This window comes from Rhinatrema bivittatum, chromosome 13 (assembly GCF_901001135.1).
Source record: "Rhinatrema bivittatum chromosome 13, aRhiBiv1.1, whole genome shotgun sequence".
NCBI classification, from domain to species: Eukaryota; Metazoa; Chordata; class Amphibia; order Gymnophiona; family Rhinatrematidae; genus Rhinatrema; species Rhinatrema bivittatum.
Genome location: NC_042627.1, coordinates 81091340 through 81106886, shown reverse-complemented (window position 1 = coordinate 81106886; position 15547 = coordinate 81091340). Strand labels below are relative to the sequence as shown.

Below are 15547 nucleotides of genomic sequence, written 5' to 3'. Positions count from 1 at the left end.
GTGATCTTCAGCAATGGTTGATGGTTGTAGTAGCTGCGGCTCTCGGCAGGGAAGGCATCAGGATGCATCTCTTTCTAGATGATTGGCTCATCAGGGCCAAATCATTCCAAGACAGCCAGTTGACCAGAGTTGTCTGAGTCTTGAAACACCTAGGCTGAGGGGTGACCTAGTCCAAGAGCAGGCTAAACCCTGCCAGCCCTTAGAGAGTCATGTGATATGAAAATAAGACGTATCTTTCTAATCCAAAATAGGGGCGTAAGTGCAAGAGTCTTGTACTCAAAGTGCCAAAAGTATGGGATTATCTACAACCTTTGGGGCTTATGATGGCCATCATGGACTTTAGTTCCAAACTACGTCTGCAGTTGTCCTATTGGTCCCCCAAGTATCAGAGCTATGAACTCATCTGCCTGTGCCACTCCTGGTAAACATGTGTTGAAAGGAATGGATTTAGTTTCCCTCCTGGATTGTAGGAACCCCAGCATTTTAGAATTGAAGGCCTTATCTTGCAGAGAACCTTAGCTGATGTTCTCTGCTGAAGCAATTACCTTTTAGCTGGTTCCATCCATTCTCCCCAAAGTGGCGTTGCCCTTTCATTTGAATCATGTGCTGCCAGCCTTCCGGGGGGAGTGAATGTCACAGTAAAGAGAGCAGATTGCATCTTTTAGATATCCAACGCATACTTCTCAGATATTTGAAGGTGACAAACCTCTTTTGGAAAATGAAAGGTTATTCGAATTGTTCAGCAACTCCTGTACTGACGAAGCAGCTTCCATGGCTCTTCTGACTAGGTGGATTAAGGAGGCAATTGGATGGGCGTGCTTGTTGAAGGGCTGACATCTGTCAGAGGTGCTCTGTGCTCATTCCATGTGGACAGAATCCTTTGCAGTGGCTCTAGAGGATGTTTGTGAAGAAGCCACTTGGTTGTCTTTGTAGTCTGGATGTACAAACCAAGGCAGATGTTGCATTCTCAGAGCAACCTTTGCTTCCTTCCACCTGGGCTAGTCTAAGCTAGGGTAATTCCCACTTGTCTGGACTCGTCTAGCAGGAGATTAAGGAAGGAGAAATTGTAGTCATGCCTGTTAATTACCTTTCCTTGAATCCTGCTACAACAGTCCAGGACCCACCCAGGATCGCAGTGGCTACATATCTGTACTTATCTCTCTCTCTCCTTGCCTCTCCTTTGATAAGCATAGGAATTGTAGTCCTCTCCTTAGGGAAGCACCTGGATCTTCTCTGAGTCAGCTCTTCTCCTTCTTCCTCCTCACTTCTCTCTTCCTGCCTAGGGGATATTGGTAGAGGTTCCCTTCTCCTAGTAGGGGTAAAGGTACTATTGGTTTAGTGGCTTGCTCCATTATTTTGTCAGAAGATTTCTGGAAAGGGTCCAGGCTGCGCCTTCCTTTATCTAGTGATGATATCTTGGTCCTTTGTCTCAATCAGTTGGGGGGGTGGGGGGTCGAGTAAAACCCACTTGTCTGAAGTGGTCTAGCAGGACTCAAGGAAAGGAAATTAACAGGTATGATGACATTTTTCCATCACATACCTGGGGCACAGTGGACCCAGTGACTTTACAGTGGAGTTTACTGCTGTGCAGGTGTTGCTCAGTACGTTGCCTTCTTGTCTTGTGGTGACCCTTAGTAAAGAAGCACCTTTATATATTCCAGTCACTGGGTGGGATTTTTTTCCTGTAAATCATCGCTGTATGGCACTTTAAAACCCAAACAGATTTTGTATGGAAGTTATCACCTTGCATCCCTTCCTCACCACCAGGAAGCATTTTGGTATTTATGGAGCCATTGGGTCTCCCCATCAGGGATGCTTAGGGGAGGGGAGAGGGGTGAAGTCTTGCAGCTATGTCTTAGCTTTCTTGCCTGGTTTCTGAATGCCTGTGAAACTCCCTGCGCTCTTCATCCCCAAACCACGTGACCCCCCCCACCCTCCCTGAGCACAAGACTAGGGCAGGGAGAAGGAGACATTCAGTGCATGATGGTAAAACCAATTCTATGACTTCTGCTGGGGCAGTTTTGCTTAGAGGGAATGATTTGCTCAGAGTCGCATGGGGTAATAGGATTTAATCTGATGCCATAACCTCCAGATACCAAATAGTGGTGATGTGGGCTGTTGAAGAAATCTTACTCCAAAGACCGCATGATCCCAGGACAGCAGGCCCTAGTGGTAGACAGACTGCTGCGAGTACAGCTAGGGTCTGGCGACGGATAGATCTGCTGCTAGTACAGCTAGGGTCTGGCGACGGATAGATCTGCTGCTAGTACAGCTAGGGTCTGGCGACGGAGAGATCTGCTGCTAGTAAAGCTAGGGTCTGGCGACGGAGAGATCTGCTGCTAGTAAAGCTAGGGTCTGGCGACGGATAGATCTGCTGCTAGTAAAGCTAGGGTCTGGCGACGGATAGATCTGCTGCTAGTACAGCTAGGGTCTGGCGACGGATAGATCTGCTGCTAGTACAGCTAAGGTCTGGCGACGGATAGATCTGCTGCTAGTACAGCTAAGGTCTGGCGACAGAGAGATCTGCTGCTAGTACAGCTAGGGTCTGGCGACAGAGAGATCTGCTGCTAGTAAAGCTAGGGTCTGGCGACAGAGAGATCTGCTGCTAGTAAAGCTAGGGTCTGGCGACAGAGAGATCTGCTGCTAGTACAGCTAGGGTCTGGCGACACAGAGATCTGCTGCTAGTACAGCTAGGGTCTGGCGACACAGAGATCTGCTGCTAGTACAGCTAGGGTCTGGCGACAGAGAGATCTGCTGCAGGTACAGCTAGGGTCTGGCGACAGAGAGATCTGCTGCAGGTACAGCTAGGGTCTGGCGACAGAGAGATCTGCTGCTAGGGTCCGGCCATGGATGGTGCCACAGAGCTGCAGCTGCACATTCAGCCAGGGTCCAGCATAAGCCAGCACGCTGCATATTGCAAGCAGATTTCCTTTTGGCATCTAGCAACAGCAAACTGTGCTTTTTCTCTCTCTTCTTGGCACACAGCCCAGATCAGCAGTCTCAGTATAGTATAAATCTTTCTGCAGTGTAATTTATTTATTTATAGTAAATTATTTCCTTCACAGTCCTTTCTCTAGTATTCTAGATGCTTTTCTTATTTCAATAAGATGATTTCTTGGGTACAAAACTAGAAGATAGTTTAAACTCCCTATGCATTTTCCTCCTTGGGGTCTCTGCTTAGCTGTCCGTGCTGTAGTCATATCTTTCGCTGTCAGGGTGCTGCTGTCTCCTACCATGAGGTCTCTCTCTCTTAAGTTCTCCATACTGTATTCAGGCTTTGGGTATCTCAGGGTGCTGCTTTCTCCTCCCATGAGGTCTCTCTCTCTTCAGCTCTCCATGCTGTATTCAGGCTTTGGGTATCTCAGGGTGCTGCTTTCTCCTCCCATGAGGTATCTCTCTCTCTTCAGCTCTCCATGCTGTATTCAGACTTTAGGTATCTCAGGGTGCTGCTGTCTCCTCCCATGAAGTCTCTCTCTCTTCAGCTCTCCATGCTGTATTCAGGCTTTGGGTATCTCAAGGTGCTGCTCTCTCCTCCCATGAGGCCTCTCTCTCTCTCTTCAGCTCTCCATGCTGTATTCAGGCTTTGGGTATCTCAAGGTGCTGCTGTCTCCTCCCATGAGGTCTCTCTCTCTTCAGCTCTCCATGCTGTATTCAGGCTTTGGGTATCTCAGGGTGCTGCTGTCTCCTCCCATGAGGTCTCTCTCTCTTCAGCTCTCCATGCTGTATTCAGGCTTTGGGTATCTCAGGGTGCTGCTGTCTCCTCCCATGAGGTCTCTCTCTCTTCAGCTCTCCATGCTGTATTCAGACTTTAGGTATCTCAGGGTGCTGCTGTCTCCTCCCATGAAGTCTCTCTCTCTTCAGCTCTCCATGCTGTATTCAGGCTTTGGGTATCTCAAGGTGCTGCTCTCTCCTCCCATGAGGTGTCTCTCTCTCTCTTCAGCTCTCCATGCTGTATTCAGGCTTTGGGTATCTCAAGGTGCTGCTCTCTCCTCCCATGAGGTATCTCTCTCTCTTCAGCTCTCCATGCTGTATTCAGGCTTTGGGTATCTCAGGGTGCTGCTTTCTCCTCCCATGAGGTATCTCTCTCTCTTCAGCTCTCCATGCTGTATTCAGGCTTTGGGTATCTCAGGGTGCTGCTTTCTCCTCCCATGAGGTATCTCTCTCTCTTCAGCTCTCCATGCTGTATTCAGGCTTTGGGTATCTCAGGGTGCTGCTTTCTCCTCCCATGAGGTATCTCTCTCTCTTCAGCTCTCCATGCTGTATTCAGGCTTTAGGTATCTCAGGGTGCTGCTGTCTCCTCCCATGAGGTTTTTCTCTTTTCAGTTGTCCATGATGTTTGTATATTTATTTGTTTGCTTTTATATACCGACATTCGTTGGGGTACATCACATCGGTTCACATTGTAACAGGATAATAGCATGACGGAAGTCGTACCATTTTTACATTGTAACATTAAAACATGCGTAGGAACAGTTTAACAGTGAAACATAGTGGAACGCAGGGACAGTAATTGTACATAGTAACAATTGAGGAGAACTTTTTTGAGATGTGTACATACTTTGGTTGTCTAAACTCCTGCCTCCTACATTACGATTATTACATCCCGCAATGATCTGATCAGGAAGCAGAGTTCTGGAAAACCAGTCAAAAATATATTCAGTTAGTGCAATAAAAAGGTCATTGACCTTTATTCCAACCTACCCAAACAGACTAATATGGCAACCGCATGACTCTGGCCAAGTAAAAAATCAGGTTAGTATTCCTATTCACCCTCTCGACAGAGACCCCTCACCCCAGAAGGATTTCCTTGTGAGATGCACAGTACGCCTTGTGCTGGGCTGGTGATACATCTAATCCCGGCTTTGTGGGAAAGGAGATTTCCATTGCTATATTGTCTTCTGTCAGTGCTGGCTGGCTCCTTGAATGGGTTTCAGTTCTAAGGCTTTGCTGCTGAGAGGGAGACAAGCCCTCCTGCTGAAGTGCAGATCTGCTATGACTCAGCTCTTGGAGGGCTTGACTGCAGTCTTTCATGGGCAGGGATCTGTGTACAGAGTTCATGGACGTACGCTTCTCCAGTGACCCCATCACTAAACTACGAGAGCCACAGGGATATTTCCATCTACCCAGGCTGAACCACAAGAGTCCAGGAAGAAGCAAGTGCTAAGTGAAGGGGCAGCTCTGTTCCTTCTCTCCACCATGGGCGTGGTGCTGCCACAGCTGTGGGAATTCACTGGCAAAGGTTGGGAAAGCTGTGGCTTGTTTGCTGTAGGTATTCAGGATGCTCCATGCACAGATGTGGGAATTCTCTGGTGCTGACTCATATTCAGTGGCAGAGCGTGGTGCGTGGTGCTGCCACAGCTGTGGGAATTCACTGGCAAAGGTTGGGAAAGCTGTGGCTTGTTTGCCGTAGGTATTCAGGATGCTCCATGCACAGATGTGGGAATTCTCTGGTGCTGACTCATATTCAGTGGCAGAGCATGGTGCTGCCACAGCTGTGGGAATTCACTGGCAAAGGTTGGGAAAGCTGTGGCTTGTTTGCCGTAGGTATTCAGGATGCTCCATGCACAGATGTGGGAATTCTCTGGTGCTGACTCATATTCAGTGGCAGAGCGTGGTGCGTGGTGCTGCCACAGCTGTAGGAATTCACTGGCAAAGGTTGGGAAAGCTGTGGCTTGTTTGCCGTAGGTATTCAGGATGCTCCATCCACAGATGTGGGAATTCTCTGGTGCTGACTCATATTCAGTGGCAGAGCGAGGTGCTGCCACAGCTGTGGGAATTCACTGGCAAAGGTTGGGAAAGCTGTGGCTTGTTTGCTGTAGGTATTCAGGATGCTCCATGCACAGATGTGGGAATTCTCTGGTGCTGACTCATATTCAGTGGCAGAGCGTGGTGCGTGGTGATGCCACAGCTGTGGGAATTCACTGGCAAAGGTTGGGAAAGCTGTGGCTTGTTTGCTGTAGGTATTTAGGATGCACCGTGGATGGTTGTAGGAATTCTCTGGTCCTGCTCTGAGCTTGCTCACACTCTCTATGGATCTCTCTTTCTCTCTCCATGCACACTCCCCCCCCCCCCCCTTCTTTTCAGCTTGTGAGAGGAAATAAAGTAGATCCGTCTGAGGTTGTGACTTCAAAATGGAGAATCATGGAACTAGGTTTTTACAATGTGACACACAACCTACCATAATAAACATACACCCAACATAACATTACAAAATATATATTCGCTTTATTAATTTACATGTGCTTACATATAGCAAACTCATATTATTTACAATGATATAGCTTCACATATTCCTAATACCATCCCATTCACATAAAGTCCCATGCATACAATCTTCTAATTCCCTCACTCCACACGTATCACAAGCATACCAGTCCCATTTATGCTACCTGGGGAAACACTCCCACACGACATCAGGATCCAGCGTCTTTCGCCATGGGAACAACACAAATACATAATAGTATTCAAAAGTTAAACAATTTACTTTAGATACTCCCTAGTAATAAAAGTCAAAACATGATCCAACTCTAAAGGACTGAAACTGTCTGCAAGACAGCGAGCTCGCTGCTGCTGATCGTGCTAGTGCTCTCCTACCCGCTGCTTTCTAATGGGCCGATACAGAAAAACGCGCGGGAGAGCTGGCGAACGCCCAGGCCACGCTCCTGGGCGCGCGATTCAGGAGGGTGGCCTATGCAAATTAGGGCCAGCGGTAAAAGGAGGCGCTAGGGACACCGGAGCGCACTGTACTGTATCGGCCTGTAACTGTCTCAAAGATGGGAGACCTATGAGATTACTCCCAAATTAGTTCCACTTTTAAATTATATTGGACACCTACTTAAATTGTCCTAATAGCACCGCTCTCGTCTGCTGCCCTTCAGTTAGACAAATCACCATTTCTCTCACTCGTTAACCGCACGAGTTATTCTTTAAACAAACATTCCACCATCTTCTTAAATCATTTTATGATATATATATATATAGATAGATGTGTGTGTGTATATATATATATATCTATCTAACCCCATTAACAAGCAGAGCACGGTGATATTATGTGCAAGTGCATGTTTATTATTTCTGGATTCCTTTTGTGTATCTGATGCTTGGAATCTTATACACACTTTCAGTAGCTGAGTTTACACATTACAGATGGACAAAATTGCAAGCTAGAAGTGTATGGAAGTTGTCCCCTTCTCTTCTTGACTGGGGTCTCCTTGCCCCATATGCCCAGGGCGCTACCTCATGAGGTCATTTCACTTTCTGCAGACACCTCTGGGGGCCTTCGTGATGCCTGAGGCACAGCATGACAGGGGCAGTCGTTTCCCTCTGAGCTGGAGCAGTGCCACCTCTGCACAGGGAAGCCCTGGCAGTGGCCACCCAGTTCATGTGCTGAATGCCTGTAGTGCTGAGCTGTCAAGCCGAGATGACAGGGTTTGTCCTAAAAACAGGAAGGGCTGACATCTGTAATAGAACAAAGCAAACACAGATTGTGCTGTGCTGCCCGTACAGAAGGCTTCCACTGTCTGCCCCAAGAGAGCACCTGAGACCCTCCAGGGTGCCAGGGTTACGACGGGCACAAGAGCCTCCTCTCCTCAGCCTGACGGTGCGGCACGGCTGGCTCTGACCTCGGCGGCTGCGCTGGGGGTTAGTGGCAGTCCTCCCGTCCCCCTCCTCCTTCCCTTTATAACATAGGGGGAGGGGGGAGGGGCACGAGAGAGAGGGACATACAACCCAGATATTCCAAAACCTCCTGATGCACCAGAAGCATTGCTCATTGAAAAGCAAGTTCTCGACCAGGGCTTCTGACATCTGTCCCTGGTGACCCCCACAGCTGGTCGGGTTTTCAGGATGAATATGCAGGAGCTATATTTGCATATTTTGGGATTCTAAATATATCTGCTACATACTCACTGTGAATATCCTAAAAACCCAGCTGGCTTTGGATTCACCAAGACATGACTTGGAAGCCCAGATCTAGGACAAGAGATTTCAAGGGAATAATCTTAGGAATAATACTATAAAATAGTTTTTAATGAAAAGCTTGCAAGATACATGAAATAGCCTCAGAGGAGAGATGATAGAGGCCAAAACAGTAGCAGAGTTCAGGGAAGTCTGGAAAAAGCACAGAGGATCCTTAGCTGCTGGGGAGTGAGGGGTAAAGCCTGGGATAAGCACAGAGGATCCTTAGCTGTGAGGGGTAAAGCCTGGGATACGCACAGAGGATCCTTAGCTGTGGGAGGGAGTGAGAGGTAAAGCCTGGGATAAGCACAGAGGATCCTTAGCTGTGGGAGAGTGAGGGGTAAAGCCTGGGATAAGCACAGAGGATCCTTAGCTGTGGGAGGGAGTGAGAGGTAAAGCCTGGGATAAGCACAGAGGATCCTTAGCTGTGAGGGAGTGAGAGGTAAAGCCTGGGATAAGCACAGAGGATCCTTAGCTGTGGGGGAGTGAGGGGTAAAGCCTGGGATAAGCACAGAGGATCCTTAGCTGTGAGGGAGTGAGAGGTAAAGCCTGGGATAAGCACAGAGGATCCTTAGCTGTGGGGGAGTGAGGGGTAAATCCTGGGATAAGCACAGAGGATCCTTAGCTGTGAGGGGTAAAGCCTGGGATAAGCACAGAGGATCCTTAGCTGTGGGGGAGTGAGGGGTAAATCCTGGGATAAGCACAGAGGATCCTTAGCTGTGAGGGGTAAAGCCTGGGATAAGCACAGAGGATCCTTAGCTGTGGGGGAGTGAGGGGTAAATCCTGGGATAAGCACAGAGGATCCTTAGCTGTGGGGGAGTGAGGGGTAAATCCTGGGATAAGCACAGAGGATCCTTAGCTGTGAGGGGTAAAGCCTGGGATAAGCACAGAGGATCCTTAGCTGTGGGGGAGTGAGGGGTAAATCCTGGGATAAGCACAGAGGATCCTTAGCTGTGAGGGGTAAAGCCTGGGATAAGCACAGAGGATCCTTAGCTGTGGGGGAGTGAGGGGTAAATCCTGGGATAAGCACAGAGGATCCTTAGCTGTGGGGGAGTGAGGGGTAAAGCCTGGGATAAGCACAGAGGATCCTTAGCTGTGGGGGAGTGAGGGGTAAATCCTGGGATAAGCACAGAGGATCCTTAGCTGTGAGGGGTAAAGCCTGGGATAAGCACAGAGGATCCTTAGCTGTGGGGGAGTGAGGGGTAAAGCCTGGGATAAGCACAGAGGATCCTTAGCTGTGGGGGAGTGAGGGGTAAAGCCTGGGATAAGCACAGAGGATCCTTAGCTGTGAGGGGTAAAGCCTGGGATAAGCACAGAGGATCCTTAGCTGTGGGGGAGTGAGGGGTAAAGCCTGGGATAAGCACAGAGGATCCTTAGCTGTTGGAGAGTGAGGGTAAAGCCTGGGATAAGCACAGAGGATCCTTAGCTGTGAGGGAGTGAGGGGTAAAGCCTGGGATAAGCACAGAGGATCCTTAGCTGTGGGGGAGTGAGGGGTAAAGCCTGGGATAAGCACAGAGGATCCTTAGCTGTGGGAGGGAGTGAGGGGTAAAGCCTGGGATAAGCACAGATGATCCTTAGCTGAGGGGGAGTGAGGGGTAAAGCCTGGGATAAGCACAGATGATCCTTAGCTGAGGGGGAGTGAGGGGGCCAAGCTGAGTGCAGAATGCAGATACTTTCTTTCCTTGCTGTTGTGTTGGTTGCATAGTATTTGTCAGTACTAAAATAGTTTGTTTGCCTGAGGATCCAGCAGCACAGTGCCTTCAGGTAGCCAGGGTTGTGATTCATGTTTGTGCGCTGTTCCTGCTGTCTTGCATTTATTGAGCTCACTGGAAAGTGAGTTTTACAATTCTGTATTACGGCGTCCGAGGACAAGCTGGCAGTGTCTCTCCTGTTTCCCTTCCGGGTCCTATTGATTATAGTTTGCAAAATAAAAATAGCTTTTCTGTCCATCTGCGTGACGCACATGCAGCGAGAGTGTGCCGGCGTCCTGGGAGGCTGCTGCTTGGCACGTGAATGGCCTTGGACAGGCCCTGTGGCCAGCAGAGGCAGAAACCTCCAGATCCGTCGGCTCTGCCCGTGCCTCTCCCTCTCAGCCTCTACTTTCCCCCTTCCGTCTCTCTCGCTCTTTCCTTCTGGCACTTTGACTGTGAGCTGTGATGTCAGGTAGCCACTTGCGTTTATCTCAGCAGAGTCCTGGATTAAGGGCCTCACTTCTCAGGAGACTGCCCTGCCATGACTCCCTCGGCCCTGCTTCCACACTTCATGTTGCTATGGATGGGGGGGGGGGGGGGGTGAAGGCTCGGAACCATCCCTCTCCCTGGGAGTGTGAAGCAGGAGGGGGGGATCACCCCATCTTACCAGCCGCGCACCACAGAGAGAGGGTACGAGCCCTTCTACCGCTGCCCCTCCATGAGCTCCGTCAGCACCGTGGGGGCCAAGCAGGACTTCCCTTCACCCACCTCACAACCAATAACGGGAAATCTTCCTCCTTTCACCTTGCTCTCTGCTTTTCTGCCTGTAGCCCCTGGCCCGGTCAGCTCTTGGGCACCGTGAGGTCCACGGTCCGGGCAAAGCTTCGTCACCCCCTTGGGTTTCTGCATGGGTGGGACGACGGGGAATTCAGTCTTTTCAAGGTCCTTCCCCACTTCAGTCAAACAAAAAATCACCCTCCATGCCAGTTCTGTTCTTCAAAATAAAATAAATAAAATAAATAAATAAATTAAAAAAATGTCCTTTACTGAAACTGGTGCAGAAAAAGCAAAATTCAACCCTACACTAGAGGGTAGGACACCTGACTGTACACAGATCTCTGTCTTTCACATGCTCCTTCCCACCAGGGTAAGCTCTTTGGGACAGGCTCCCTTCCGCCATGAGTCCTACACTAGAGGATAGTTCACCTGATTGTACACAGATCTCAGCCTCTTTCACACGCTCCTTCCCACAAAGGTAAGCTCTTTGGGACAGGCTCCCTTCTGCCATGAGTCCTTCCAGTGACTTTTGAGTCTGTAGATCCCCTGACTTTCCTTAGCTGAGCTGCATCAGCCAGCACTCTCTGACTTTCCCAGGCAGACTGTTTTCCCTCATCCAGGACTGCAGGATCCCCTCCATTCCCTCCTCCTCCCGGGCTCCTTCTCCTCCTCTCCCTATAAGGCTCAGCGAGTGCCCTCTGTAAAGAGAGATCCCTGCCTTTTCTAAGGCTGATGCTGACTCCGTCTGCCCACATCAGTGGGTGCAGGGGTGGGGAGTGGTGCACTGTACTGGGGACATCACACATGGGGCCGAGGCCACTGCTTCCACACTACTACGGGGCAACCTCTCTCAGTCAGGAGCAGAGCTGGACACCCCATCACATCTCCCTTCTACGCCAGCCAAGCCGGAGTGAAGTTCTGGGATATCTTCAGACTTCAGAACAGACTGAATGTCTAAATCATTCCTTGCCCTGCAGGCTCTGAATTTTTTAATTTAAAAAGTCTTATAGCCCACTACTTCTAATAAAAATTATCCAGAATGGATAACAGTATCATGCATACAGATAAATTAAAACCTAAAATTCAGTATCTCCATCTCCTGCCTTCCCCTGCAGGACCCGCACCTCCTGCCTTACCCTGCAGGATCCGCACTTTGCTTTCTGAATAGTTGAAGGTGCCTTGCACAGGAGCAGACATGAAGAGGGAGGTGTGCTGTGCAGGGCAGAGGATCTGCCTGTGTTTCTAGCTGGTAACTGAATGAAGGCCAATGGCTGTGCCTCTTGTAACTGTCCCTTTAATGCTGCTCTAGGCTGGTGGTGGGGGCTCCTTTTGAAACGAATGGACAGCAGAAAACGGGCGATGTGTACAAATGTGCAATTACCAATGAGACCAGCAGCAACTGCACCAAACTGAACCTTGGTAGGTCTTGCAGAGAAGATAACTGTACCGACTGCATTGTCTCTGTGCATGTGTGGTCCATTGCATACAGATCAGTGGCCCTGAGGCTCTTGTAATCTCTCTGCAGGCCTTGCAGGGCCCTTCCAAGCTTCCTGTCTTCATTTCCTCCTCTTCCTGCTTCTGTCCAGCCCTCTCTCAATTGATAGGCTCCGCATTTGCTTTCAGGGTCAGTGCCACCTGGATGTTCTGGTGTGTTTAAACTGCTAGAATTCAAGTAAAAAGAAGTCAATAGATGAAATGTAATCATTCTCCTGTTGGTACTCTGCTTTGCTTGGGAATGTTCTGTCATATTAATCTGTGAGAATGTCTTCCAATTGTGATCTGGAATGCGCCATCACTTCTAGATCTGATCTAGAATCTTGCATTATTTCTAGCTTTGCTCTGGACTACTACCATGGTTTTAACTTTGCTTCAGAATGCTGTCATTGGTCTAGCTTTCCTCTGTGATATCATCTCTTACAGCTTTGCTATGGAATACTATCATGATTCTAGCTTTGCTTTGGAATACTCTATTCTAGCTTCCTCTGTAATAGCTCTTACAGCTTTGCTATGGAATACTATCATGATTCTAGCTTTGCTTTGGAATACTCTATTCTAGCTTCCTCTGTAATAGCTCTTACAGCTTTGCTATGGAATACTATCATGATTCTAGCTTTGCTTTGGAATACTCTATTCTAGCTTCCTCTGTAATAGCTCTTACAGCTTTGCTATGGAATACTATCATGATTCTAGCTTTGCTTTGGAATATTCTATTCTAGCTTCCTCTGTAATAGCTCTTACAGCTTTGCTATGGAATACTATCATGATTCTAGCTTTGCTTTGGAATATTCTATTCTAGCTTCCTCTGTATTGTCTCTTACAGTTTTGTTCTGGAGTACTGTATCTGTTCTAGCTTTCCTCTGTGATATAATCTCTTAACAGCTTTGCTTCAGAATGCTACCTTGGTTCTAGCTTTCTCTCGTTCAGCTTTGCTCTGGAATACCGTCTTGGTTCTAGCTTTCTTCCAGAATGATGCACACACTAGTTCTAGCTGCACTCAGGAATTAGAAATCACATCTCATTCATGCCATCTAACTGGGATTTCATTTCTTAAGGAAGAGTCACACTTTCCAACGTGTCAGAACGCAAGGATAATATGCGTCTGGGCATGAGTCTAACCACAAACCCCAAGGACAACAGCTTTGTGGTAAGTAACAAAAGACAGCTTTCCAAAAATAAACTGCTCTCTTTTCTGCACCATTTCAGAATCTTTTCTTCTATGATGTCTGAGTTTCTTCATCCGTCTATGCTGACAGCATCTGAATCCCTCTCTTCACACACAATGATGCTTGAGCAGAGGCGCTAGGAGCCTCTGGTTTCTGGGCTACAGCCAAAGATTTGTTTCCTTTGTGAATCCTCTGAGGAGGGAGTGGCGCACATCTGGATGAACAGCTGGGGTCTCTCCTGAACATTTCAGGAGCTTTGCTTTTCTATTTGTGTATTAAGGCCTACGTTTTGTTTTCATCTTGGTCTTATGGGTTGGGCTGTGTTTCATGGTAGGTGTCTTATTTTATGATGTTGTTGATGTAACTTGCTTAGAGCATCATTGTGTAAAACGAGAGAGGAATTATGATAAAATAAATACATTTCAGAAGTTTCAAGTTAATTTCACCCTGGATGGCCGTGCAGGGGATTTGGGCTCGGAGTGGCAGTGCCATGGAGGTGGTGTATTCAGATCCGGGGAGGATGGCTGTTGGCTGGCATGGGTCACCTAAATTGTCCGGGGAGGGAGAGGGACACAGACCCCTGAGGAAGGCACTGGAAACGTTTTTTGTTTGTTTTTTTCAATACTCGAGTGATGCACCCCCATGAGCTATTTCAGCCCCTCACTTTCAGCCCATTAGCAGAAAAGCTCCAGGGACTGGTGGCAGATTCACTGAGCACATGTCGGGGACTTCAAGGGACTCTGTATATCAGTGGGGTCTGCAGTTTATTGACCTCTGTTTTCCCTATCACAGTTTTTCATTTCCATGTTTCTTTTTCTTTCTTTGTTGCTGTAGGCCTGCAGCCCTCTCTGGTCTCATGAGTGTGGAACCTCTTATTACACCACAGGAATGTGCTCCAAAGTCAACGCCAACTTCCGCTTCTCCAAGACGGTTGCCCCAGCACTCCAGCGTATGATAAAGGCATTATTACACACCCTCCCTCTCCCAATCCCGCAGGCCCCAGTGCGCTATCCGTACAGGACTGGGAGCGAGCCAGGCATTAACACCACAAGGGGCCCAGTTGTTGAAGCTGAGGGATATCGGGACACCTGGCTGTGACTGAGCTGACATCTTAGCTTCTGCTCTGGGCCCCAGTATGTCTAGTGCTGGCCTTGCATCTGTATCATCTCAGGATACGGCTGTGCATGCTGCCTCCTGTCCCAAGGCACTGCCTGCTGCTGTCAGAGCCCGCATGGCCCAAGGTGGCCGCAGACCCCACCATTCTGTGCCACTGGGCGTTGGGGATCAGACGCTCACCTCCATGAAACAAATGCATTTCACAGTACAAATCGGGTTTCTTCCACCTTTTTAGCAGAAGCCACACGGGGAATCACTTTTTGTCTGTCCTGCTCCTTTTCACCTCATTTTACAAGCAAAGTGGCCATCAAGGCTTTTGCTCTTTGAGTGGTGCCACAGACGTGAGACTGGATAAGGAGCTCATATCTGGTCTTTGGTTTTTAAATTGAGAATAAGGCAATAATTCCTCCAGCGGCTAAAAGAAAATGAATCCCTCTGTGCCCTAGCAATGTCGCACACATTTATTGATTTTTGTAACTTTTTGTCCTGCCCCTGTGGGCAGAGCCAGGGCTGGTACCTGGGATCAGGAGCCTTCCTTTACAACCACTCGGGGATCTTACTCTTAGTTAAGATGTGCTGGGGGGGGGGGGGGGGGGGGAGGCAGAGATATTATCATGGTCATGGCAGTGACAGCTCTCGGCCGGGGACCATGCACCAGGATTCTTCCAGAACCAGCAATCGTCAACCCTTTTGCAAAGGCTCTGAATCCCTCCACAAGGGCTGTGAGCACTGCCCCTGCAGCATCCCACCTGATCCAGGCACAGCTCTGCCACTGAGCCCGCCCTCTCTTTCATTATTAAAGTTGTTATTGTTTTATAGTTTCAAACTCTGCCTCCTTGGGAGCAGCCATTATGCCCCAGTGTCCCTGAGGAGCTCATTCGCCTGCCTCTCATTGGTCCGTAACGCTAACAGTGACATCACACTTGCAGACAGTGGGAACCAATGAGCCTCTCTTCTAGGTGATGTCACTCTTTGGCAGCTCCCAGAGAAGACTAATTTTACATTTTGCTACTTGGCATGGGAGGGCAATTTTAAAACCATTTCCCTGGGTGAACTGGCATATGTACACATATGAAATAAAATCGGCTGAACGTGCACACGTGTGTGCACAATTTTATATGGACACACACATGTGCACACAGATGTGGTTCTGCTGCGTAAGTGAAGGTATTTTATTAGACAGGCGCACCAATGCAACACCCTTTTCCCCAGGTCACCCGGTTGAAGGTCCAGATTTCCTAACCACCCCTGTTATTTAGCCTCCCTTTTAACCCTGATCCTTAAATCCTAGTTTTTAAAATTTTACCACTTACACACCATCCAAAGCAGAAGTAAAGTTACGCG

General features: G+C 48.6%; 1 protein-coding gene across 7 annotated transcripts in view; it reads left to right on the top strand.

Annotated features, from left to right (window-relative positions):
• The window catches only part of ITGA11 (integrin subunit alpha 11), a 158443-nt gene that overhangs the window by 34521 nt on the left and 108375 nt on the right, over nt 1-15547 (top strand). For 3 of the 7 annotated variants that reach the window (XM_029575155.1, XM_029575154.1, XM_029575156.1), the window contains exons 3-4: nt 12977-13068; nt 13922-14036. In XM_029575155.1, the coding sequence (XP_029431015.1) occupies nt 12977-13068; nt 13922-14036 (207 nt within the window). Of the gene's footprint in view, nt 1-11732; nt 11844-12976; nt 13069-13921; nt 14037-15547 lie in introns of those variants that run through there. The other 4 variants (XR_003852403.1, XM_029575153.1, XM_029575157.1 and 1 more) reach the window with 3 other exon arrangements.